This window comes from Cetorhinus maximus, chromosome 21, assembly GCF_964194155.1.
Source record: "Cetorhinus maximus chromosome 21, sCetMax3.hap1.1, whole genome shotgun sequence".
Classification (NCBI taxonomy): Eukaryota; Metazoa; Chordata; class Chondrichthyes; order Lamniformes; family Cetorhinidae; genus Cetorhinus; species Cetorhinus maximus.
The window spans coordinates 8,898,220-8,924,387 of record NC_135899.1 but is presented as its reverse complement, the minus strand read 5'-3'; the positions used below and the strand labels follow the sequence as shown (position 1 = coordinate 8,924,387).

At 48.2% G+C, this 26,168-nt stretch overlaps 1 protein-coding gene across 1 annotated transcript in view; it reads left to right on the top strand.

Annotated features, from left to right (window-relative positions):
- Window positions 1–25,319, top strand: part of LOC144695623 (butyrophilin subfamily 1 member A1-like) — a 29,109-nt gene extending 3,790 nt beyond the window's left edge. The window contains exons 2-12 of the mRNA XM_078566521.1: window positions 622–726; window positions 2,278–2,622; window positions 8,925–9,209; window positions 10,045–10,164; window positions 12,112–12,138; window positions 13,235–13,261; window positions 13,880–13,900; window positions 15,550–15,570; window positions 18,279–18,305; window positions 18,883–18,909; window positions 22,733–25,319. Coding sequence (XP_078422647.1) covers window positions 657–726; window positions 2,278–2,622; window positions 8,925–9,209; window positions 10,045–10,164; window positions 12,112–12,138; window positions 13,235–13,261; window positions 13,880–13,900; window positions 15,550–15,570; window positions 18,279–18,305; window positions 18,883–18,909; window positions 22,733–23,247 — 1,485 coding nt within the window. The 5' untranslated portion in view covers window positions 622–656 and the 3' untranslated portion in view covers window positions 23,248–25,319. The remainder of the gene's footprint in view (window positions 1–621; window positions 727–2,277; window positions 2,623–8,924; window positions 9,210–10,044; window positions 10,165–12,111; window positions 12,139–13,234; window positions 13,262–13,879; window positions 13,901–15,549; window positions 15,571–18,278; window positions 18,306–18,882; window positions 18,910–22,732) is intronic.
- The last annotated feature ends 849 nt before the right edge of the window (window positions 25,320–26,168 follow it).

Here is a 26,168-nt window from a genome sequence, read left to right as displayed (position 1 = left end):
TCTTAACTGGAGAAATGGGAGGTTCCTGTGCAGCGGTCAATAATAGGACTGGGACAGGTGAGCATGAACTGACTTTACAAAAGTGAAATGAATTGGAGTGTCATAAATCTTATTGGTCATGAACATAAGCTACTGTGCAGCAACTCCTTCCACAGTGCATTCCAAACCCGCGATCTCTACCACCTAGAAGGGCAAGGGCAGCAGATGCATGGGAACATCCCCTCCAAGCCTACTCAACCACCCTGACTTGGAAATATTTCACCATTCCTACACTGTCGCTGGGTTAAAATCCTGGAACTCCCTCCCTAACAGCACTGTGGGTGTACCTACACCACAGGGACTGCAGCGGTTCAAGAAGGCAGCTCACCACCACCTTCTCAAGGGGCAGTTAGGGATGGGCAGTTATTCTGGCCTTGTCAGTGATGTCCACACCCCATTAATTAATAAATAAAAAGATATTCACTAATAAAACCAGTTGGGAATTCAGGAGAAACTTATTTACCCAGAGAGTTATGAGAAAGTGAAACTTGCTATCACAGGGTGAAGCAGGCTGTTTCGGTATTGCAAATTTTATATAATTCCATGAAGTGTCAAACCCTAACAAAACCTCTTGTCTTTCAGGGCCCACACAGACAGGCTTCGGAGTTTCGCTCGGGATGTTCTCGAGGATGGGGCCCTGGGCCCTGTCTCTAATTCTCCTCCTCAGGATCCATTCTGCACTGACAGGTGAGAGAAAGCACCTGCTGAAATATGTATCAATCCCCTCGCTTCGTATTGATGCAGGCAGGGGGTTACTGTGTTTGGGGGATGGTGGGGTGGGGATGGGCTGGAATTAAAAGTTACAAATAGTGTTAGTTAATTATCCAGGCAGCTTCGCGGCACATGCCGGCAGCTGCTCTACAGAGAGCTGGCATGGGTCCAGTGGGCTAAATGGCCTCCTTCTGTGCTGTGGTGACTCATGTCCAACTCGATCTCGTGGGCAAGTCTGTTCACTGTTGAGTCACGGAGGTCTTGCAGCTCCCTTCAGCAATCATTGCCCGCACCCCCCAACACCCGCTCTTGTTCACCAGCAGCCCACCTATCTTTCTCCACACACCCTGCAAGCTATTTCTTTGCCATGTGCAACTTGGAAAACCTCTATTTATCCCATCCATCTTTTGACTGTTTTATAATGAATCTGCTTGTACAGCAACAACTTATATTTATATAGCACCTTCACTGGCGCTTCCCGGGAACATTATAAGACAAAGTATGACACCGAGCCAAGTAAGGAGTTATTATGTCAGATGGCCAAATGCTTAGTTAAAGAGGTGGGTTTGAAGGAGTATCTTAAAGGAGGAAAGTGAGGTGGAGAGGTGTAGGGAGCGAACTCCAGAGCTTAGTGCTGAGACAGCTGAAGGCACGGCCACCAATTGGGGTGCACAAGAGGCCAGAATTAGAGGAGCGGAGATATCTCAGAGGGTTGTGGGACAAGAGGAGATTACAGAGATGGGGGGGCGGTGGAAGACTAGGTCATGGAGGTATTTGAAAACAAGGATGAGAATTTTAAAATCAAGACACTGAACACTTTGAATATTTTTAAGGCAGAGCGAGATAGATTTTTGATTAACAAGGGGGCGAAAGGTTATCAGGGGTAGGCAGGGACGTGGGGTTGAGGTTACATTCAGATCAGCCATGATCTTATTGAATGGCGAGTGGTCTACTCCTGCACCTAATTCGCATGTTGTTTGTACGTTGCTCGAGCAGGAGCTGATGTAGGTGAGTGAGCACAGGGGTGATAAGAGAATGGTTCATTTGCCAATTCCCTTCAGTCTGAATCTGAAGTGGGTTCGAGTCCCACTCCAGAGAATTGAACTCAAAAGCCTATGTGGACAATCCTCTGGTTATCGCCACCCCCCCCCCACCACCCCAAACCGGCCAGTGGCAACAGTTTCTCCTTATTGACTTTATCAAACCCCCCTTGTAATTTTGAACACCTCTATCAAATCTCTACCCCCACCACCACCACCTTCTTTTCTCTGTGGAGAAGAACCCCAGCTTCTGCATTCTCTCCACCTTAATGAAATCGTCACCCCTTGTACCAGTCCACTAAATCTCCCTTCATGTTACATACATCGATGTACAGTTCGTAAATAGCAGTTTGCCAGATACTTTATTTCTTGGAAACCCGTTTTAATGTAGCTCAGCGAGAATCCTGAGGCAACCGCTCCCTCCGCTACCACCTCCTCCCTCTCTCTTCCCCTCCCCCAGTCACTGAAGTTTTCCTTCCTTCCTCAGGGGAGTTCCAAATCTCTTGCTGGCAATACCCGATCTTGGTTGAGATTGACACCACAGCAGTGCTGGAATGCCAACTAATCCTCACAGTGCCAGTCATGGACTTGGAGATCCGCTGGACCAAGGGAAATGCACTGATCCACCTCTACAGGTTTGGGCAGGATGAGAACACTGGGCAGGACCCCAGATACAAGGACAGGACCCAACTCTTTGCCAGCGAATTCAAGAAGGGCAATGTGTCCCTGAAGCTAACAAAGGTCGAGCTGGCGGACGAGGGCGATTATGAGTGTTTTGTGGATTTGCGGAACATGGAAATGGAAAGTGCAATGGTCAGACTGAATGTGGCGAGTAAGTACTTTTTGGCATTGATTCCCTGCGTATCTTTGGCCATGAGAATGAACTATGGTCCTGTAAGTGCTTTCTTTTTTTTTACTACTACAGATATTTGAAGCACAGACACAAGTTATTCAGCCCATCAGGACTATCTTGGCATTTATGTTCCAGGCCAAACTTCCTCCTATCCCGTCTCACCCTATTAATATCTTCTCATTCTTTCTCCATCTTGTGTTTCCCCAGTTTCCCCTTAAAGACACAGAGCAGTTTTCCCCTTCCCCACTGTGACCCCACTTAAATGTCTCAGGCTTTGTGTGACCCCAAAATGAAAATTTGAGAGGTACAGGAGTGTGGCAGGGGAGGCTTCAGTGGTTCAGTGGGGGTTTTTTTTTGGTGGGGGGGGAAAGAGGTGTGTGGTGGTTGGTGGCTCCCTTTGTTGAGCCCTGGCATGGAATTGCAGAATGACACAACATGAAGGCCATTCAGCCCATCATATCTGTGCTGTCCCTTTGGTAGGAGCTCTTCACTTCATCCAGCTCATGTTCCATTACAAGTTTGTCATTTAATCTTTCTCCTGACCTCTAACCAATCCCTGACCTTCTATTTTGCTCCCCCTGCTCCACTCCCTCACTTTCCAACATATAAAGCCCGTCACGTTTCTACTTCTGTCCAGCTCCGAAGAAGAGTCATATGGACTCGAAAGGTTAACTCAGTTTCTCTGTCTCCATATTTGCTGCCAGACCTGCTGCATTTTTCCAGCATTTTCTGTTTTTGGTCCAACTCTCCCTTCTCTTTCCCTGTAACCCTGCGAATATTTTCTCTTCAAGTACTTATCCAATTCCCTTTTGAATGTTACTACTGAAACAGCATCCACCACTAATTCAGTCATTGCATTCCAGATCACAGCAACTCACTGTTTCATTAATTGTCTCCTTGTGTCTCTTCTGTCTCTTTTGCCACTCACCTGAGGCCTGTGTCCTCTGGTTACTGAGGTGAAGTAAGAGTGACTGCCCTTGACATCAAGGTTGCATTTGACCGAATGTGGCATCAAGGAGCCCCAGCAAAACTGAAGTCAATGGGAATCGGGAGAAACCTCTCCACTGGTTGGAGTCATACCTAGTTGTGGTTGTTGGAGATCAGTCATCTCAGCTCCAGGACATCACTGCAGGAGTTCCTCAGGGTAGTGTCCTCGGCCCAACCATCTTTGGCTGCCTCATCAATGACCTTCCTTCCATCATAAGGTCAGAAGTTGGGATGTTTGCTGATCTTTGCACAAGGTTCAGCACCACTCGTGACTCCTCAGATACTGAAGCAGTCCATGTCCAAATGCAGCAAGATCTGGACAATATCCAGGGTTGGGCTGACAAGTGGCAAGTAACATTCATGCCACACAAGTGCCAGGCATTGACCATCTCCAACAAGAGAGAATGTAACCATCGTCCCTTGACGTTCAATGGCATTACCATCGCTGAATCCCCCACTATCAACATCCTGGGGGTTACCATTGGCCAGAAACTGAATTGGATTAGCCATATATATACTATGGCTACAGGAGCAGGTCAGAGGCTAGGAATTCTGCAACAGGTAACTCACCTCCTGACTCCCCAAAGCCTGTCCACCATCTACAAGACACAAGTCAGGAGTGTGATGGAATACTCCCCACTTGCCTGGATGAGTGCAGCTCTTGTAACACTCAAGAAACTTGACACTATCCAGGACAAAGCAGTCCACTTGCTTGGCACCACATCCACAAACATTCACTCCCTCCACCACCGACACACAGTAGCAGCAGTGTGTCCCATCTACAAGATGCACTGCAGGAATTCACCAAGGATCCTTAGACAGCACCTTCCAAACCCATGACCACTACCCCGTAGAAGGGCAAGGACAGCAAATAGATGGGAACACCATCACCTGGAAGTTCCCCTCCAAGTCACTCACCATCCTAACTTGGAAATATATCACCGCTCCTTCACTGACGCGGAGTCAAAATCCTGGAACTCCCTTCCTCACAGCACTGTGGGTGTACCTACACCATATGAACTGCAGCGGTTCAAGAAGGCAGCTCAGCACCATCTTCTCAAGGGCAATTAGGGACGGCAATAAATGCTGGCCCAGCCAGTGAAGCCCACACCCCGCGAATGAATAAAAAACAAACCCTTCTCCCACTGGAAGTGGTTTCTTGTGAAATTGAAATGCACTCTTGAAAGCCTCCATGGTTTTGGACGCTTCGATTGAAGCTCCTTTCAACTTTTTCTCCTTGAGGAGTTTCTACACTGTTCACCTCAGCTACTCCCTGTGGTCGTGAGTTCCACATTCTCATCACTCTCTGGGTAAAGAGGTTTCCCTGAATTCTTGATTGCATTCCTTAGTGACTCTGTTATGTTTATGGTCCCTTATTTCGGGCGATCTTGCAAATGGAGCGTTCTTCTTTACATATACCTGAGCAAACCTGTTCATAACCTTAAAGACCTTTATCAGGTAACCCCTCAGCCTTCTCTTTCTAAAGACCCCCAACCTGTTCAATCTTTCCTGATATTTATAACCTCTTGCTTCTGGTGTCCTTCCAGTAAGTCTATTTTACCTTCTCTAATCCCTTACATCTCTCTTTTTTGTATAATAAGGAGACCAGAACTATTTCTCCATGCGTAGCCTCACTGAAGCTCAATATTAAATGAACATAACCTCTCCGCATTTCTGTTCTATTCCCCCAGGAATGAACAGCCACCGCTGGGTTTGGATTTTATTTTTTAAGAGTTGTATAAAATCAGTCTGACGAATCTATAGAGTCATTTGCAGCAGGGGAGGAGACCTTTCAGCCCATCGAGTCCATGCTGGTTCAGTATAGTCAGTCCCATTCTTCCCCCCCACTCTATCCTTGGAGCCCTGCAAGTTCATCTCCCTCAAGTGCTCACCCAATTCCCTTTTGAAATGTTTCACGCAAAGGTTGGCCGGGTGGTTCACAGTGAGGTTGAGTGTCTGGGGATACAGGAAGATATAGACGGGTTGGTCAAATGGGCAGATAAGTGGCAGATGGAAATTAACCCTGAAAAGTGTGAGGTGATACACTTTGGAAGGAGTAATTTGACAAGGAAGTATTCAATGAACGGCATGACAGTAGGACGTTCTGAGGAACAAAGGGACCTTGGCGTGTGTGTGTCCATAGATCTCTGAAGGTGGAGGGGCATGTTAGTGGGGTGGTGAAAAAGGCACATGGGACACTTGCCTTTATCAATCGAGGCATAGATTACAAAAGTAGGGAGGTCATGTTGGAGTTGTATAGAACCTTGGTGAGGCCACAGCTGGAGCACTGTGCACAGTTCTGGTCGCCACATTATGGGAAGGATGTGATTGCACTGGAGGGGCTGCAGAGGAGATTCACCAGGATGTTGCCTGGGATGAAACATTTAAGTTATGAAGAGAGGTTGGGTTGTTTTTGTTGGAGCAGAGAAGACTGAGGGGCGACCTGATCGAGGTGTACAAGATTATGAGGGGCATGGACAGGGTGGACAGGGAGCAGCTGTTTCCCTTAGTTGAAGGGTCAGTCACAAGGGGGCATAAGTTCAAGGTGAGGGGCAGGAGGTTTAGGGGGGATGTGAGGAAAAACTATTTTACCCAGAGGGTAGTGATGGTCTGGGAGGGTGGTGGAGGCGGGTTGCCTCACATCCTTTAAAAAGTACCCGGATGAGCACTTGGCACGTCATAACATTCAAGGCTATGGGCCAAGTGCTGGTAAATGGGATTAGGTAGGTAGGTCAGGTGTTTCTCAGTGTCAGTGCAGACTCGATGGGCCTCTTCTGCACTCTGTGATTCTGTCTTCACTCCCACCGCCCTTGTAGGCAGCGAGTTCCAGCTCATTATCACTTGCTGCGTAATGGGAACAGTTTCTCCTTGCCTACCTTATCCAAACCTGTCATAATCTCGTGCACCTCTATCAAATCTCCCCTCAGTCTCCTTTGCGCCAAGGAGAACAACCCCAGCCCTTTCAACCTAACCCTGTAAGTAACCACCGCACCACCACCCCCCACTATCCCTGGAGCCATTCTGGTAAATCTCCTCTGCACCCTCTCAAGGACCCTCACTTCTTTCCTCCAGTGTGGTGACCAGAACTGGATACTACACTCTAGTTGTAGGCCTAACAAGAGCTCTATAAAGGTTCAGAATACCTTCCCTGCTTTTTAAGACAGTGCCTCTGATGGTGAAGCCCAAGACCCCATTTGCTTTGCTAATTCCCTTCAGAGCCTACTCCAAATTTGTTTCTTTTCCCCTACCTTTGCTGATAGGATGAGATGAGATGAAGTAGGCCGGGAGGAGACTTGTGTGGAGTGTAAATGCTAGTATGGAGCTGCTGGGCCGAGTGGCCTGTTTCTGTGCTCCACGTTCTGTGTAAAGAGTCAGTCTGACAGCACAGATAGACGAAGATTGAGAGATTTTTGGCTTCCAGCGCAGTGAGTTTGGACACGTGATTTAATCGCTCAGCATCGAGCAGGGGCTGCAACACCCTCCTCCTTGTCGCACCCTCAGGCCCCCTGTTCCCCCCGAACCTTTTGACCATCGTGTTTTGGAGCTCCCGGCTGTGAATCTCAGCTCCCTATCTCCTTTTGAGAGTGCGTCTCCCGTGTTACAGCAGTGGCTGCACGTCATTAGCAGCATGGCACTGAGGTGGCGAAAAGCCTCACAGAAATTTAAGATTTTTCTTCTCCTTTCTGTCATGAGCATTTGTGTAGCGCCTTACTTTCAACCAACTCTGACCCTGCCCCTGCCCCCCTACCAACCACCTCCCCCAGCATCCCGCATTCACCCTCCACCCAATATTGGAGGCAGAAACTTTGTACATGAAGCCTAATCCCTGGAATGGTTTATCGCAGCACTTATTTCCTCAGTGCATCTTTGTCCCTTCAGGGCACCTTGCTGCGTAAATGCTTCTGCCTCTTTGCAAGATTCTCACTGCATTTATCAACCAAGCCCATGCAGAGGAGCAAAACTGCTGGTTTTAAATAGCTTCTCCCTGATTTTTTTATTCGCCTCTGGTCTGCCTTATTCTCTAACAGAAAGGTCTTGCATTTCCATAGCTTCTTCCACCACCTCAGCTTGTCCCAAAGGGCTTTACAGCCAATGAAATACTTCTGAAGTGTAACCACTGTTGTAGGAAACATTGCACATAGCTAAGATCCCACAAACGGCAAAAAAAAAAATGATGAAATAATCTGGTAAAAGCAAAATACTGCGGGTGCCGGAAATCTGAAACAAAAACGAAAATAGCTGGAGAAACTCAGCAGGTCTGACAACATCTGCGGAAAGGGATACAGCTGGCATCTCGAGTCCGTATGACTCTTCATCAGAACTGATGAAATAATCTGGGTTTTCTTTTGTTTAGTGATGTGTTTTGAGTGATAAATATTGGCCCAGGACAGTGGGGAGGACCCCCCGGCTCTTCTCCCACCTGTGAGGACAGGTGGAGCCTCGGTTTAATTTCTCACCCGAAGACGGCATCTCTGACTCTGCAGCACCCCTTCGGTGCCGCGCTGGGAGTGTCGATCTAAGATCATAAGAAATAGGAGCAGAAGTAGGCCATTTGGCCCCTCGAGCTCGCTTCGCCATTTGATAAGATCATGGCTGATCTGATTATGGCCATAAATTCACTTTTTTGCCTACCCCTCCACCACTCCCCACCCCCACCCAACCCTTGACTCCTTTGCCAATCAAAATTCTTATCGAACTTAGCCTTGAATATATTCAATGACCCAGCTTCCCCTCGCTGGGGAAGAGAATTCCAAACGCCCTCTGAGAGAAAAAAATTCTCCTCATCCCTGATTTAAATGGGAGACCTCTTCTTTTAAAACTGTGGCCCCTAGTTCTAGATATCTCCCAAGAGGTGAAACACCCTCTCAGCGTCTACTCCATCAAGTCCCCTCAGAATCTTACATGTTTCAATAAGCACACCTCTCATTCTTCTAAACTCCAATGAGTATAGGCCCAACCTGCTAAACCTTTCCTGATGGGACAACCCCTCTCATCCCAGGAATCAGCCTAGCAAACCTTTTCTGAATTGCTTCCCAAGTATGTCCCTCCTTAAGTATGGAGCCAAAACTGTGCTCAGTGCTAGGTGTGGTCTCACCAATGCCCTGTACATTGTAGTAAGACCTGGAACTTGTGTTCAAGCCCCTGAAGTGGGACTTGAACCTGCGACCCTCTGGATTCAGAGGGCGAGAGTGCTACCCTTTAAGCCAGGGCTGACTGTCTGTCTGAGAGCTTCTCTCCTGTAACCGCATGTGGTGCTGTGTGGTTTTAATAACTGGGCCCAATTATATTGGCAGGTTTAGGAGAAATGCCGTCGATCAACTTGGCCAAGTACACGGGGAGTGGAATTCAGCTGCTGTGCGAGTCCCAGCAGTGGTTTCCTGAACCGACGGTGGAGTGGAGGTATGAGGATGGTAAGGCCCTAGCCCAGCAGAGCCAACCGATAATGATTAAGAATCCCAAATCCTTCATCAAAGTGAAGAGCTTCATCGATGTGACGAGTGACTCTGGGAACACCTTTAACTGTCTACTGCGAAGTGTGGGGTTGAACAAGACAGCCAGTGCCTTGTTCTATGTCCCAGGTCAGTGACAATTGTGCCTCTGCATTTGTGCCTGTGTGTGTGTGTGTGTGTGTGTGTGTATGTGTCCACTTGTGAACCCATGTGTGCAAGCCCGTTTGTGTGCCCGCTTGTATGCCTATTGTACACCACCTTGGTTCATTGGGCATCACCTCCAGCCAACGTCCAGAGATCTCACGCTCCAATGCGGAAGGTCCCACGCAACATTATCCATCCTTTAACAAGACAGAGCTGGACGGGTGGCACAACAGGCTTAAGCTCGCTTTCACTCTGGTGCGAACTTCAATCCTTCTCTGACCCTCTCTCTCTTTTTCTCTCCCCCCACCACCCTCCCTGCCACGCTACAATCCTTTGTGACAAAGTTCTTCTCGGGTGACCTGTTTGCTGAGTCATGGCCTTGCCACCCACCCCCATCCTGCCCTCCCACCTCCACCATTGGTGGCTGTGCTTTCAGCTGCCTAGGCCCAAAGCTCTGGAATTCCCCCCCACCCGCCCCCCAGCCTAAACCTCTCCATCTCCCTGCCTCCCTTTCCTCCTTTAAGACACTCCTTAAACACTCCCTCTTTGACCATCTGACCTGATGTCACCTTATGGGCGACAAATTTGGATCCTTCCTGTGAAGCACCCTGGGATGTTTCGCTACATTACATATAAATACCCAAGGAGAGGAACTGACTGTGAGTCAGCAAGCTGGTAACTGAGGAACAATCATTGCTCTAGCAACCCTGTTCACCAGAGGGTGACAGCGTCCAAGGGAGAGGCAGAAGGGGACGAGGCTTGGTGGGTGTTGGTGTGTTTATTTTTGAAATAATTTCTTTCTGCTTCCCCTCCCCTGTAGCTGAATTCTATCCCAAGACCTCCAGCTGGCTTTATGCCTTCCTCCTGATCTTCTTCACCATCCTCGCCCTCATCGTCGGCCTACTCCTATTCTTCAGGAAGCAACAGAGACATGTCCGAGGTACGAGCTCTTGGTTGTGTGGCAGGATACCAATTGGCGATTCCTTGGTTGAGTTAGGTTGTCCCACAATGAAAAAGCCCCAAATCCACAACCTCTACCACCGAGAAGGACAAGGGCAGCAGATAGATGGGAACGCCACCGCTTGGAGGTTCCCCTCCAAGCCACTCACCATCCTGACTTGGAAATATATCGCCGTTCCTTCACTGTCGCTGGGTCAAAATCCTGGAACTCCCTTCCTAACGGCACTGTGGGTGTACCTACACCACATGGACTGCAGCGGTTCAAGAAGGCAGCTCAGCACCACCTTCTCAAGGGCAGTTAGGGATGGGCAGTAAATGCTGGCCCAGCCAGCGAAGCCCACGTCCTGAGAGTGAATCTTGGGCAAATGTATATCCTAACAACTGACCCAATGAGAATTTAGAATCAAAAGCAAACACTGCAGAAACTGGGCATGGGAACTGGAAATGGGAAATACTCAGCAGGTTAGGCAGCATCTGAGGTGGGAGAAACAGGGATTAGGTCCCATAGTCGGGCGTGTGCCCCACCCGATTGGGCGTAAAACCGCGCGGGAAGGTGCCCCGACATTATCGTGCACTCGAGCGATATTTCGCTTGGCGGGCGCGTGCAAACGGAAAGAAGGAAGCCCGTCCGCCGACAATCAAGAGGGCAGTTCTGCCCGTTAGTGGGGCAAGCGCCTTCGGAATTTTCCTTCCGGCTGGCGGACAGGCGAACTGGCCGAGCGGCCTTTACGCTTTTCGGGAAACCTCATCCAAGGGCGGGATGCAATCTCCCTCTTCAAAGGAAAGAAAGGAGAGAGGTATCTCCGGGGACAGCAGCTTTTCCGAGGTGTGCCTTCGGGTACTTGGTTGTGACGCACGGACATCTTTGTTTGCAGCTTTTTACACCGTTATTTCATTATTTGCAGGTCTGCGGCTCCCTGAGGCAGCTCTCCGCCTTCGGGGGAGGGGCTGTCTCGCTGCGCTCGCCCTGGGCCCGCAGTGACATCATCGCCCGCCCTCTTCCCGCCCCCTCCCCCCCGGCAGCGCCATGCTTATCAGCATGCGTTTCACTCCGGCTGGCTGTCAGTTGGCCAGGCAGCGTGAAATCGTGGTCGGGGAGCCGATCGGGGGCGGGGGCCAAAGGCCCACCGATCGCACGCGCCCGACGAGGGTAAAATTCAGGCCCGTGTTTCTGCTCGGCGACCCTTCATCAGAACTGGGGGAAATTGTTGAGGTATTTTTAAAATCCCGTCGTGGAACGCGAACGTCACTGGCAAGGCATTTCCTAACTGCCCTTGAGGCATGTACCTGTAACGGGTTTTAAGCAAATCCTGGGGTAGAAGGTACCAAAGAGAAGGTCCGTTATAGGGTGGAAGACCAGAAGAGATTAAATAATCAGCAGGTCTGGCAGCATCGGCGGAGAAGAGCACAGTTGACCCCCTGAGGGGTCATGAGGACTCGAAACGTCAACTGTGCTCTTCTCCGCCGATGCTGCCGGACCTGCTGAGTTTTTCCAGGTATTTCTGTTTCTGTTTTTGTTTTGGATTTCCAGCATCCGCAGTTTTATGTTTTTATCTCAGATTAAATAATCCCATAATCCCCTGCTGCGTGCCTCCTTCAACACTCAACTCCCACTCCCCCTTTTAATGAACTCGGTCTCCCTCCATCTCACTTCCCCTAACCATCCTTCATCTCCCTGTACAGCCCCGAGAGTCTAAGGGGCTTGGGGGAGGTCCTGAGTGCCATCTGGATCCTGAATACCTGTCAGGCTGCTGATCATTTGCCATGTGTAGACACATACAAACCCAAGGCTGTGGGTCAAGTTACATTTTGGCCTCAGTACTCTTCTGTGAGCGCTGTCATGGTGGAAGAGATTGTAGATCAGCAAATGCTTTCAATAGTTTACATACAATTTCAGATGTTGGTGATTCTCTCTCTTCTCTTTCAGATCTAGCAAAGAGGCCAAAAACTGCAGGTGAGAGAAAAACAAACACTTTCATTTCTGTACAGCTGTTCGCAACCTTGGGAGGTCGAGACACTGTCCTTTTCCCCTCTGGGACTGGGTGGGACAGTGGATCAGACACCGTCCTTTCCCCCTCTGGGACTGGGTGGGACAGTAGGTCAGACACTGTCCTTTCCCCCTCTGGGACTGGGTGGGTCAGTGGGACAGACACCGTCCTTTCCCCCTCTGGGACTGGGTGGGACAGTGGGACAGACACTGCCCTTTCCCCCTCTGGGACTGGGTGGGACAGTGGGTCAGACACTGCCCTTTCCCCCTCTGGGACTGGGTGGGACAGTGGGTCAGACACTGTCCTTTCCCCCTCTGGGACTGGGTGAGACAGTGAGTCAGACACTGTCCTTTCCCCCTCTGGGACTGGGTGGGACAGTGGGACAGACACTTCCCTTTCCCCCTCTGGGACTGGGTGGGACAGTAGGTCAGACACTGTCCTTTCCCCCTCTGGGACTGGGTGGGTCAGTGGGACAGACACTGTCCTTTCCCCCTCTGGGACTGGGTGGGACAGTGGGACAGACACTGCCCTTTCCCCCTCTGGGACTGGGTGGGACAGTGGGTCAGACACTGCCCTTTCCCCCTCTGGGACTGGGTGGGACAGTGGGTCAGACACTGTCCTTTCCCCCTCTGGGACTGGGTGAGACAGTGGGTCAGACACTGTCCTTTCCCCCTCTGGGACTGGGTGGGACAGTGGGTCAGACACTGTCCTTTCCCCCTCTGGGACTGGGTGGGTCAGTGGGTCAGACACTGTCCTTTCCCCCTCTGGGACTGGGTGGGTCAGTGGGTCAGACAGTGGCCTTTCCCCCTCTGGCACTAGGCAGTTGGTCAGGCACTTTGTTCTGAGACTGAGCTTGTATCTTGATATTGGGACTAGGCAGCTGGTGTTTTGCCCTCAGACTGATGCAAGTTTGATCTGGGGAGGATATTCAACAGGGGCGGCCAAAAATATGGAAAATGCTGCTTTCGCTGGAATCACAAGCACTTGAATCAGCAACAAAATAGTTGGGCTTGAATGAATTGTGTATCTTGAGTGATTTTGGACTCTCTTTTTGTATTTTAGCATATTCGCAAGAGTTGAAGCAGAACCGTGAGTAAATATTTCCAGAATGTTCTAAAGACAGGGCTGGGGATTTCTGAGACCTGGAACAAGGTGGGAGAGAGAGAGTGAGAGCAAGAGAGAGCCTGACAGACAGAGACAGGGAGCCAGAGCCACAGACAGACGGAGCGGGATCTGAGGATGAACAGATGGAGCCAGAACCACAGACGGACAAACGGAGCTGGAGCCACAGACAGACAGAGACAGGCAGGCGGAGCTGGAGCCGCAGACAGACAGGCAGAGGTGGAGCCGGGAGCCGCAGACAGACAGGTGGAGTCACAGACAGACAGCTGGAGCTGCAGACAGACAGTGAAAGCCTGAGGATGGTACTGAGGGGAAGATTCACACAATGAGAGTATAAGGGTTATGGGTCAGATGGGTGGGAGGATGGCACTGAGGAAGGGTCACCCAGAGAGAGAGAGAGCGAGAGTGCACACGCTGGGATTGGAACGGCTCTTCCTTTCGTGTAAAATCTTCTCTTGCGATCTCTGGGCTTAAGACTTCGGGGGAGTTCCTGAATTCCTTCACCCCATAAAGTATGCAAGAGTCAAATTGGAGAAATGGTTTCTGCAGGTTTTATGTTAATTTTATTCTTTCTTTTCCTTTCAGAGGAGCTCACAATGAAGTTTGGTAAGAACTCATGCTAAAGGATTATCATAAACGTGGGAGGGGGTTTGTCTTTCTGTATTGTGCTCAGCCTTGCCCAGCCGAGAATTCCCCCGATCTCCATCAAATGGGGAACAGAGTGGAGTCTCTATCTGTGCAAATACCTTCACACGTAGTGACGCTTATTCTGCCAGGGAGCACAGGCTGTCTGCAACACCCACCCCCTTCAAACTCAACATCACTGTGGCCAGCACGCTTACCTCTTTTGGCAGGCAGTCCCTGTTCCTGCACCTGGGCCTATAGCAGCACCTGGGGGAGGCATGGTGTCAGGCCAGGCTCAGTGGGTACCACTCGTGCCCCCGAGTCCGGAAGGTTCCGGGTTCAAGTCCCACTCCAGAGACTTGAGCACATCACCCAGGCCGACACTCTTCAGTGCTGCACTGTCAGAGGCGCCGTCTTTCTGTTGAGGTATTAAACCGAGGCCCCTTCTGCCCTCTCCGGTGGATATGACAGACCCCCCCCCCACCCCCACCAATGGCGCCTATTTGGAGTGTGTGCAGGAAGTTCTCCCTGCAGTGTGCTGGCCAGTATTTACCCCATGACCAACATTGATTAAAGCAGGGTACCTGAGATATCATCACGTCGCTGTTTGTGGGAGCTTGCTGTGTGCAAATTGGCTGCCGTGTTTCCGACAGTACAACAGTGTCTGTGCCTCAAAAAGTACTTAATTGGCTGTAAAGTTTTTTTTCCCCCAAAAATATTACTTTATTTGTAAAAGTACATTACAGACCATCTCAACTTGAAAATTTCAGAATGTTCGTCTTGTCTGTGTGCAGTATCCTCCCCTCCCGTCTCTGTGCAGTATCCTCCACTCTTGATCTTAACAATATATTTTCCACATCAGGCATACAGCTGGAGGCCAAAACGTTTCAAACTGAAAAATTACATAAGATGCAATAGAATTCAACTTTCCTTTGTTCAGCATGTTCCTTTCTGAGACGCCTCAATTCATTGGCCGTAAAGTTTGTTTCTTTGTGAAAATATACTTTATTTATAAAATATCTGAAAGAACATTTACAAAAGATTTCTAAACAACCATCACAAAAAATGCAATCAGGTTCAACTTTTACACATGGATCACGAGGTGATTCAATACAATCAATGAATATTACAGTCATTTCAACATGGTCATTACAGACGGTCAGACAGTGCAATGGTATTGGAGTTATCGATATACGACATGTCGCGCTCTGAAGTGCTTCAGTACAATTATAATACATTTAGTATTCAATGCAGACATTCATTGTGAGCCCGAGGGGTCTACATTGGCTGTAAAGTGCTTTGGAACATCCTGAGTTTGGAAAACTCTTTCTTTACATCTTCCCATTCCTACTCCACTGTTTAAACACCCTTCTGGATGTCAGCTGACATGCTCTAAGCCTATCAATTCTGAGTTATTTGTCATGTGATCATTGTGTGTTGTATGCTACTGGACCAGTAGATGGTGGTCACGCCATATGGGCTCCAACCTGCTGTTAAGGGGAAATACTTGTCCCTAGCTGTAAGTTTGTAAATGAATGAGACTGTTCATTGCATTGGCTAAGGGGGATGTAGAAAAGATATATGTGGCTCTGCTGCTGAGTAATTTTGTTTTTTCTCTCCTTCTTGCCCAGAAAGTCTCCAGGCCAAGCTAGGTAAGATGGCACTGTGGTTATAGCTTCTTTTGGGTGAGACATTAAACTGAAGACCTGTTTGCCCCCTCCGGGATGTATGAGATCTCATTCCACTGAAGAAGAGAGGAGTGGGGAGTTCTCCCTGGTGTCCTGGCCAATATTTATCCCTTAACCAACAATGATTAAGACCGAAACAAAAACAGAATTACCTGGAAAAACTCAGCAGGTCTGGCAGCATCGGCGGAGAAGAAAAGAGTTGACGTTTCGAGTCCTCATGACCCTCTTCTCCGCCGATGCTGCCAGACCTGCTGAGTTTTTCCAGGTAATTCTGTTTTTGTTTTGGATTTCCAGCATCCGCAGTAGTTTTTTGTTTTTATCAATGATTAAGACCGATTGCCTGAATCAGCAGTCAGGCTGTAATTACACTCTCTCACCAGTGGAGGCACAGCACTGACTGGAGGGTGTGGTCACAATGTGACTGGATCAATAGAGGGTTTCAATTATACATGGGGATGGCTTCAAAAAGACGATTGAATTCTGCCTGTGTGCCCTGATCCCATTGTACATATTCTCTAACCCCACATCACCTGAAGGCCACACTTCAATCGTGAATTCAATACTACAGGAGGTTGACTAGTTTATTAAGACAATTCCTTAATGGCAGCAGGAAAAAGTGAAACCTTGATTTCAGGGTACATCCTGTTTTATTTGTTATCTTGTGGGTTCTGAGTCTGTACTTTGCTAGAGGGTGTGTGTACGTGTGGTTGTATGCATCTGTGTGGGTGTGTGTCCGTGTTTGTGCATCTGCACGCATCTGTGTGGGTTTGTGTCCGTGTGTGTGGGTTTGTGTCCGTGTGTGTGGGTTTGTGTCCGTGTGTGTGGGTTTGTGTCCGTGTGTGTGGGCGTGTGTGCGCATCTGTGTGGGTGTGTGGGCGTGTGTTGCCATCTGTGTGGGTGTGTGGGCGTGTGTTGCCATCTGTGTGGGTGTGTGGGCGTGTGTGCACGTACCTGTGTGGGTGTGTGTCCATCTGTGTGTGGGTGTCCGCCCGTGTATGTGCATCTGTGTGGGTGTGTGTCGGTGTGCGCGCGCATCTGTGTGGGTGTGCGTCGGTGTGCGCGCGCATCTGTGTGGGTGTGCGTCGGTGTGCGTGCGCATCTGTGTGGGTGTGCGTCGGTGTGCGCGCGCATCTGTGTGGGTGTGCGTCGGTGTGCGCGCGCATCTGTGTGGGTGTGCGTCGGTGTGCGCGCGCATCTGTGTGGGTGTGCGTCGGTGTGCGCGCGCATCTGTGTGGGTGTGCGCGCGCATCTGTGGGTGTGCGCGCGCATCTGTGTGGGTGTGCGTGCGCATCTGTGTGGGTGTGCGTCGGTGTGCGCGCGCATCTGTGTGGGTGTGCGCGCGCATCTGTGTGGGTGTGCGTCGGTGTGCGCGCGCATCTGTGTGGGTGTGCGCGCGCATCTGTGTGGGTGTGCGTCGGTGTGCGCGCGCATCTGTGTGGGTGTGCGCGCGCATCTGTGTGGGTGTGCGTCGGTGTGCGCGCGCATCTGTGTGGGTGTGCGTCGGTGTGCGCGCGCATCTGTGTGGGTGTGCGCGCGCATCTGTGTGGGTGTGCGCGCGCATCTGTGTGGGTGTGCGCGCGCATCTGTGTGGGTGTGCGCGCGCATCTGTGTGGGTGTGCGCGCGCATCTGTATGGGTGTGCGCGCGCATCTGTGTGGGTGTGCGTCGGTGTGCGCGCGCATCTGTGGGTGTGCGTCGGTGTGCGCGCGCATCTGTGTGGGTGTTTGCGTTTTTGTGGGTGTGTGTCCGTGTATATGCGTTTGTGTGGGTGTGTCAGTGTGTGCGCACATCTGTGTATTTGTGTGGGGGTGTGAACATGTGTGTGCATTTGTGTGGGTGTGTGTCAGTGTGTATATGTGTGTGTGGGTGTGTGTCAGTGTGTATGTATGTGTGTGTATCTGTGTAAGCATGTATCTGTGTGGGTGTGTGTGCGCCTGTGTACCTGTGTGGGTCAGTTTGGGTGTGTCCGTATGTGTGTATCTGTGGGTGTGTGTCCAAGGGTGCATGTCTGTCCATGCGTATCCGCGCATGTGTGCATGTCTGCATGGGTGTATCTGTGTGGGTGTGTCTGTGTGTGGGTATCTGTGAGGGCGTGTATCTGTGTGGGTGTGTGTCAGTGCGATTCTACATTGAGGGAGTGTGTCTGAATACCACACTGTAACGTGTACAAACATGAGGTGGCCGTTCAGCCCCTCGAGCCTGCTGCACCATTCAATGAGATGATGGCAGATCTCCAATTACCTACCTTTGTTCCATATCGCTGATACCCCTAGTTTAACAAGACCCGAGAGATCTCCATCTCACCCACAAGTGGCAACTTCTCCATGTCCACCCTCTCGAACACTGTTTGAAATTTTAAATCCCTCCATCAGGTCACCTTTTTTAAAAAGCTTTTTTTCAAAAAGACCCTCCCTGTCTCTCCTAATAGGAGGCAGAGGAATAAGAATCAGCAATAAAGGGATGTAATTGGTGAGTGTAGATGCCCCACAGTGTTTCTGTAATGGTTTAAAGTCATTTATATTGTATGACATTGCCTGTGGATTCACAGACCACGGGTATTCCAGTTGTGATCTCCTCGGGTTTATGCTCAATGATGAAAACATGCTCGATATAAATCTCCATGACTGTCATCTATGTAAAGCTGTTCACTAAAAGATGTCTTTTCCCTTTTAGCCAATATTCGCCACATCCCTGAAACAGGTAAGACTCAGGATATTATTTATTCACTCTCAGGATGTGGGCGTCGCTAGCTAGACCAGCACTCATTGCCCATCCCTAATTGCTCTTGAGAAGGTGGTGGTGAGCTGCCTTCTTGAACCGCTGCAGTCCATGTGGTGTAGGTACACCCACTAGTGCTGTTAGGAAGTAAGTTCCAGGATTTCGACCCAGCGACAGGGAAGGAACAGTGATATATTTCCAAGTCAGAGTGGTATGTGGCTTGGAGGGGAACTTGCAGGTGGTGGTGTTCCCATCTATCTGCTGCCCTTGTCCTTCTAGGTGATAGAGAGTGCGGATTTGGGAAGGTCATTCAGAAGATAGTGTTGAGGGGATCATCTCCCCATTGTGATATTGTTGCTAACATATGAAGCCAGAATCTAAAGCTGTCAATATCAGTAGCTAAACTCTGCTTTGCCCAGAGGACAGCTCGCTGTCACTCTATCTCTCACTCTAAATCTTCAGAAAAAGTTTCTCTTTTAGATATTTCCTAATAACTGAATATAAAACGTACAATGAATTATTTGAAGACAAGTTAATTTCATTCTTTTTATCTTTTCAGCCTTAAAGAGGATGATTGATGCTGCAGGTAAGATTTGTACCTCACAAGTGATTCCTTATTGAGTTGTGCGTGCATGAGTGCGTGTGCGAGAGAGAGTGTGCACAGGTGGAATTGGCATCACCTTTTAGTATCATAGAATCTTACAGCACAGGAGGAGGCCATTCAGCCCATTGAATTTGTGCCGACTCTTTGAAAGAGCTGTTCAATTGTTCCCACTTCCCTTCTCTTTCCCCATAACCCTGTAAATTTTGCCCTTTTTTGTCCTTGTTTGATTGCTGCGTTTTTTTTTCAATGTTTTATCCCCCTCTTGTTTTTTAACCAATAATCATCAATCTGTGTCCTCTGTTCCCAGTGACAGGAGGGACAGCAACAAAAATTAATAAGGAGGAGCTATTAAAGCTCCTGAACATGTTTATCAAATCCCCCCTTGAGAACAAACGAATTAGGAGCAGGAGTAGGCCACTCGGCCCCTCGAGCCTGCTCCACCATTCAATAAGACCATGGCTGACCTGATTTTTAACCTCAACTCCACATTCCCACCTAGCTCCGATAATCTTTCACCCCCTTGCTTATCAAGAATCTATCTCGCTCTGCCTTAAAAATATTCAAAGACTCTGTTTCCACCACCTTTTGAGGAAGAGAGTTCCAAAATCTCACCACCCTCTGAGAAAATATTTCTCCTCATCTCTGTCTTAAATGGGTGACCCCTTATCTATAAACAGTGACCCCTATTTCTAGATTGTCTCACAAGATGAATCGTCCTCTCCACATCCAGCCTGCCAAGACCCCTCAGGATCTTATATGTTTCAATCAAGTCGCCTCTTACTCTTCTAAACTCCAGCTAATATGAGCCTAGCCTGTTCAGCCTTTCCTCTGGACAACCCGCCCAATCCAAACCTTCCCTGAACTGCTTTCAACACACTTACATCTTTCTTTAAATAAGGTGACCAACACTGTACATAGCACTCCAGATGTGGTCTCGCCAATGCCCTGTATAACTGAAGTATAACCTCTCTACTTTTGTATTCAGTTCCCCTCACAATAAATGAAAATATTCTATTAGTTTTCCTAATTACTTCTTGTACCTTCACTCCAAACTTTTGCGATTTATTCACTAGGACATCCAGATCCCTCTGCATTTCAGAGCTCTGCAATCTCTCACCATTTAGATAATATGCTTGTTTTTTATTCTAACTGCCATAATGAATCATTTCACATTTTCCCACATTATACTCCATTTCCCAGATCTTTTCCCAATTTCCTAACTTAACTATATCCCTTTGTAGCCTCCTTATGTACTCTTCACAATTTACTTCCCTACCTTTCTTTGTATCATCAGTAGTAAATTTAGCAACTATACCTTGGGTCCCTTCATCCAGGTCATTCATATAAATTTTAAAATGTTGAGGCCTCAGCACTGATGCCTGTGGCACACCACTCGTTACATCTTGCCAACCAGAAAAAGACCCATTTATGCCAACTCTCTGTTTCCTGTTAGCCAGTCAACCTTCTACTCATCCCAATATGTTACCACTACAGCATGAGCTTTTATTTTTTGAAATAACCTTTGATGGCAGTGATGGTACCTAGCAGTGGAGTTACTCTCCCTTTTAATTTGTTATTATCTAGCCATGGTTACTCTCCCCTTTAAGGAAATATCACCTTTGCAGTGCCCATATTTTTACAGAGAATTTTACAACACAGAATCAGGCTCATAAGACCCTCTACCTGATCTAAAAGTTCTTGCCTCTACTCTGGGTATCAATCGCACACAACTTGGATATTGTTCCATTAATGCAGTACCTTTATTAATAATACTAAGCAATAGTACATACTCTCAATACTGGTTACTTAGTAGCCTGGTGGGCTGGAGTTCGTCTCAATGGTCAGTCTGTTGATAAGGTCTCCGTACATGACTTCAGAGAGGCTGACCAAACTATTTTACCCACTACAGCAGTGAAGTCTCTGAGTTCTGTGGCATATAAGGTAATATCTGTTTTTAGCTCATAAAATTGGTTTTCAATTCCATCAGTGTCATTTCCCCTGTCTTTATGTCCTGAGCGTCTCACAAGGCCTGAAGAATTCCACTTTGTCATCTCTTACACTGTGTTACGACCACAGCAGATGTTAACGCTGAGCAAGCCAGATCCCAGGGGGAAACCTGTCTTACTGATCATAAAGCTGTTTTTTTTGAAAATGAGGAGGTAAAGCTACTGACCCCAAAAGCATAGGACTTCAGTAACACCATTAGGATTTTAAAAGTTAAAAGATTTATTAGAAAGAAAAAAATCTTAAGCACATAAGATTAAAGTTACACAATTACAGAATAAGCCCCAAAATACCCACATAGATTTTTAAACCATGAAAATCAAGTAATATTACCCAAAGCAAAGAATTGCTGTCACTTTCATAATGGTATACCACACTGACTCCTCAAACACTTCCACTCAGATGTGAAAATCCAAAAAGAAGGTTCAGAATCAAATTGCTTTTTGAAAACCGAGACTTTTCTGGCTTGAAACTGGGTGACTGCTTCATATTCAAAACTTTCACACCTTCTCAGCACACAGATGTGATCTTCAGGACATTTCCCCACATAGTCACACCAACTTGGCTAAACATCTTATCTTAAATATCTTTATCCCTTTCATCTTAAATTCCCTTGTCCTCAACTTCTCCAAATATAAAAATCTGTTAAGTTTTCCTATTACCTCTACTTTCGGGTCAATAAAATTTAATATATCTTCCCCTGTTTACCTAATGAAATCTTTGTAATTTGTAAAAGTTCCTTGTCACTTCCCTTTTGCAATTCAACAGCTGAAAAGCCAAGTCCCCACTTATAATGAAATTTTAAATTCAGCCTATTTACTTGTAACTCAAATATACCATAAACCCTCATTACAAATGCATGAGCCGAACACCTTTACCTTTCTATCTCTTGGTTTTCATAAACAAGCTGTCTCTATTAACCTCCCCCAGTTTAATGAATCATGGACACGGACACACACACTGACACGGATGGACACACACACATGGACACACATACACACAGAATCCTTTACAGAATCCCACCGTAATCCGAAAATTATAAATAAAAACACCCATCATCACAGCTGTTACCAGCCCTCAGGCTGGTCCAGACAGACGCCTTCATTATGTCTGATGAGCACAAAAGGTGGTCAATCTTTCTCACAGTTCGAGGCCAGTTCTCCTGTCCAATTTAATTCATTTTACAGACCTTGTTAATTCTGGCGAGGCTGTGTCATCTCTAATTTACCCACCCTGCGTTGCACCCACAATGCAGCTCTTTGTGTCCCCAGTGTACTGCTTCTCTTTGATGTTCAATGTTTACCACATGAGACAGACTCAGCATATACAGGGCTACCAAGCCACCAGTCTACATTCATCAATACAGGAGAAACAGAGAATCTGTTACATGGTTAAAAGTGATTAATACATTAAAAAGCAAACAAATAACACATTGGCTTACAGGCCATTCACCCCAACTAACCTGTGCTGGTGTTTAGCTCTACACAAACCTCCTCGACCCTCTTCGTCTCACCCCATCATCATATCATTCTATTCATTTTTCCCCAATGTGTTTAAGCAGCTTCCTCTTGAATGTAAAATATCAGGCTTGTCCAACCCACATGTGACCCACAAAACCCATATAATGAGGCCCCAGAGCCACTGTTCAAAATGCCGGTTAGACAAGTGTGTAATGTTTGGCCGCAGTTCCCTCTCCTTTTAATATCCTGGCTTGTGTTGTTAGCCTCCCTTTTAAACAGCACTAAACCCTGTCCAGTGTCTGGGGTGTTAAACCTGTCCCTTGCTTTTTCATCCTTTTTAGTTGACTTCACCCTGGACAGTGACACTGCGAATCCGATCCTCCAAGTATCTTCCGATACCGTGAGCTACCCTGCAGAAGTAAATGTTCCCGCTGATGTGTCCAGGTTATCCGTGCTGGGAAATAAAGACTTCACCAGCGGGAAGCACTTCTGGGTGGTGGAAGTGAACAGTCAGTCCGCCTGGGACCTGGGAGTAGCGAGGAAGACGATGGTCAGGGAGGGCGAGCCAGCTTTGAGCCCTGAAAACGGATACTGGACGATTGGGCACGACGGGCGAAAATACTGGGCAAACGACACCAGCCCCTTGGAAATCTCCCTCGAAAAGAAAGTCCAGAAGATTGGAATATACATCAACTGCCACGCTAGGCAGGTCCTTTTCTGCGATATGGCCACCCATTCCCACCTCCACACTTTCACTGGCAGCTTCGAGGAGCCGATCTACCCTTTCTTCAATCTCTCTCAGCCTGGGAAAATGTTAATTCCTTCGTCAAACACCCTCACACATAAACTGAAATAGTCCAAAACGCATTGTCCAGGCCATTGCATGTGATGCCATCGCTGTGTGTTGTGGGATGATGATAATGTCAACCTCTTAAAGTCACAAGACCCAAACAGACGCTAATTTACTCCCAGAGTTATCCCAAAGCATTGGGAGTAGACGTTTCTCTCTTGTACTTGGCGTTATTCAACACTGAGAGAGGGGCAGGGGGCAGACTGCATTGGCATAAAGGAAGACGGGGAAAGGATTGCTCACTACGATTCCCTCCCTCCCTAATTTCTCCCTCCCTCCCTCCCTCCCTAATTCCTCCCTCCCTAATTACTCCCTCCTTTCTTGGACTGACTCAGGTTTGGGTGAAATTGGTTTGCTCTGGGCCTGGCCGATTTTTCAATGTCATGAGACCTGCCCTGTTCCCCAAACTCGGCCAAATGTTTACTTTCCTCCCAATGGTTTAGAGTTTGAGCAATAAACCCCTCCAGTGAGGGAAACGCTGCAGCATCTGATGTGCTGTCCTTCAGATGAGCCATTAAACCTGAGTCTGCCCCCGCGGATCCCATGGTAGAATTGCGAGGTTGGGCAAGGTGAGCTCTCTCCCCCCACCCACCCCGCCGGTGTCTAGTGAAAATACTCAGCCCAAAACTAACAGTAATTTCTCCCTCAATCTTCCATTCCTTTCTTCAGCTTAATATTAATTTGAAAGATTCATTCAAATGTGAAATGATGTACCGGGTGCAGTTGACCAGAAAGCACCGAAGGTCTGGATTTTGCTCTGCTCTTGGCAGCGGGTGAAGCTCTCGGCGATCACCATCATCGTCCTGTGGCGGGGCGGGTAGGGGCCGGCAATGTCCACATTGTGGTGCATAAATCTGGATGGTACAGATGGGCTGCTCCTCGCTGTCCAGGAAGCTTCACCAGTGCCAGCTGTCCACCTCCAGATGAAAATGTTAGAATGACAGCTGGAATCAGTGACCGATGAAGTGTTTTTTGTTTTGCCAGAACATCCCGAGGCTGATGTTTCCAGGTGAGCAAAAGGGCTGACACATTCAGTTCACCGACCCTTAATAATGAGATAAAAGCAAAGAACTGGAAATCCAAAAAACAAAAACAGAAACAGAAATACCTGGAAAAACTCAGCAGGTCTGGCAGCATCGGCGGAGAAGAGCACAGTTGATGTTTCGAGTCCTCATGACCCTTGGGTAAGCTTGAAACGTCAACTGTGCTCTTCTCCACTGATGCTGCCAAGACCTTAATAATGAGAGCTGGGATTTCAGCTTTGGAAACCCGCGCCAGACACACACTTCACAACTTCCTCAAATTTACCTGAACTTGCAACGTGACCTGACTTTTTTTTTAAAAAGCTGTTTCAAAGATTCCTGACTTTTTTTTAAAGCTAGATTTCTTCTGTTTTAAATGTTGCAATGCATGATTTCTTAAAAATTAACCTGAGCAAGTTTGTCCCAGTACTTGCGAACTGCTTAAGTCTTGACACAAGCTGTGGGGGTGGTTCCATTCACTGTCCCGGTTGATCTGTGCTTTACGCCCATGTTAGAGAATGCTGCGAGATGTGGGGGAACCCTCTTGCAAGTGAAATTCTAAGTTTGCAACTTAGCACTCGCCACCGGCCCCATATTGTCATTTCACTGCCGGATTCAAGATCCAGGCCAGTGCTTTTAACAGGCGACCACCTTTCCTGGTATAAATCGGACTCACAGGTGGGCGAGATGGACTCAACCATCCACCCAGCTTGTGGATGAGTCCCCTATATCCGGCCCCGATCTGTCTGACACACGATTCCAAAGATGATCAAAATGGATCTGGACTTTTGTTTATAGGTGGATTCACACTGTCTCTGGGTGTCAAACAGACTCACCACGGTCTGTTCATGAAGACCCCAGACCTGATGTCTGTCTTTGAAGTTCAGCATTTAGTAAGCTGTCTGTGTTTGTATTTTGTGTATAAAACTTTGAATCGAGCACTGCTCGGTGTTTGGATTAGAAGGTACCTGTTCACTAAGTGGCATCTGCATTTCAAAATAATTGTACTAATAACCTGTGACATTGTTATTAAAGATACAAGTTAACAAACATAAACTCTTGGTTCTCTTAATTCATACTTTGGATATGAGCATCACTGGCCAGGCCAGAATTTATTGCCCTAGTTGCCCTCAAGAAGGTGGCGGTGAGCTGCCCTCTTGAACCGCTGCAGTCCATGTGGTGTAGGTACACCCACAGTGCTGTTAGGGAGGGAGTTCCAGGATTTTGACTCCGTGACAGTGAAGGAAGGGTGATATATTCCCAAGTCAGGATGGTGAGTGACTTGGAGGGGAACTTCCAGGCAGTGGCGTTCCCACCTATCTGCTGCCCTTGTCCTTCTAGGTGGTAGTAGTCATGGGTTTGGAAGGTGTTGTCTAAGGATCCTTGGTGAGTTCCTGCAGTGTATCTTGTCGATGGTACACACACGGCTGCCAGGGCTTCTAAGGTTTGAACTCAGGGTTTCTGAACATGAAGTGAGTGGGTAGGTTAGTGCAGCTAAAATATTCCTTGGATCGCACCTTTCAGGAGGTGGTCACTCCGCAGCTACAGAGAGTCTAGGGGACAGTAAATGGCTGGCCATCCAGCTGGGTCGGAAGAGACAGGAATTCTCCAGGAGCGTGGCAACCTCAGGCCAGCTTTCCCTGCTGAATACCAGTGAGGGTGGCAACACCTCAGGGTGGGGGTGGGGGTGGGGGAGGGGGAGTGCAGCCTAAAGCGCATCCACAAAGCAGCAGCAGAACTGCACACGGGGAGCCCAGCAACCTGGAGAAAGATCACAGGGAATTCTCGAGCTGGAGGACAGGCAGGTATTTCTACAACTGCCTGACGTTAGTGCCATGTGCTGACTTGCCTCCCAGGCTAAAGCAATGTGACTGAAAGCACATGGGACTTTCCATGAGGGGGAAG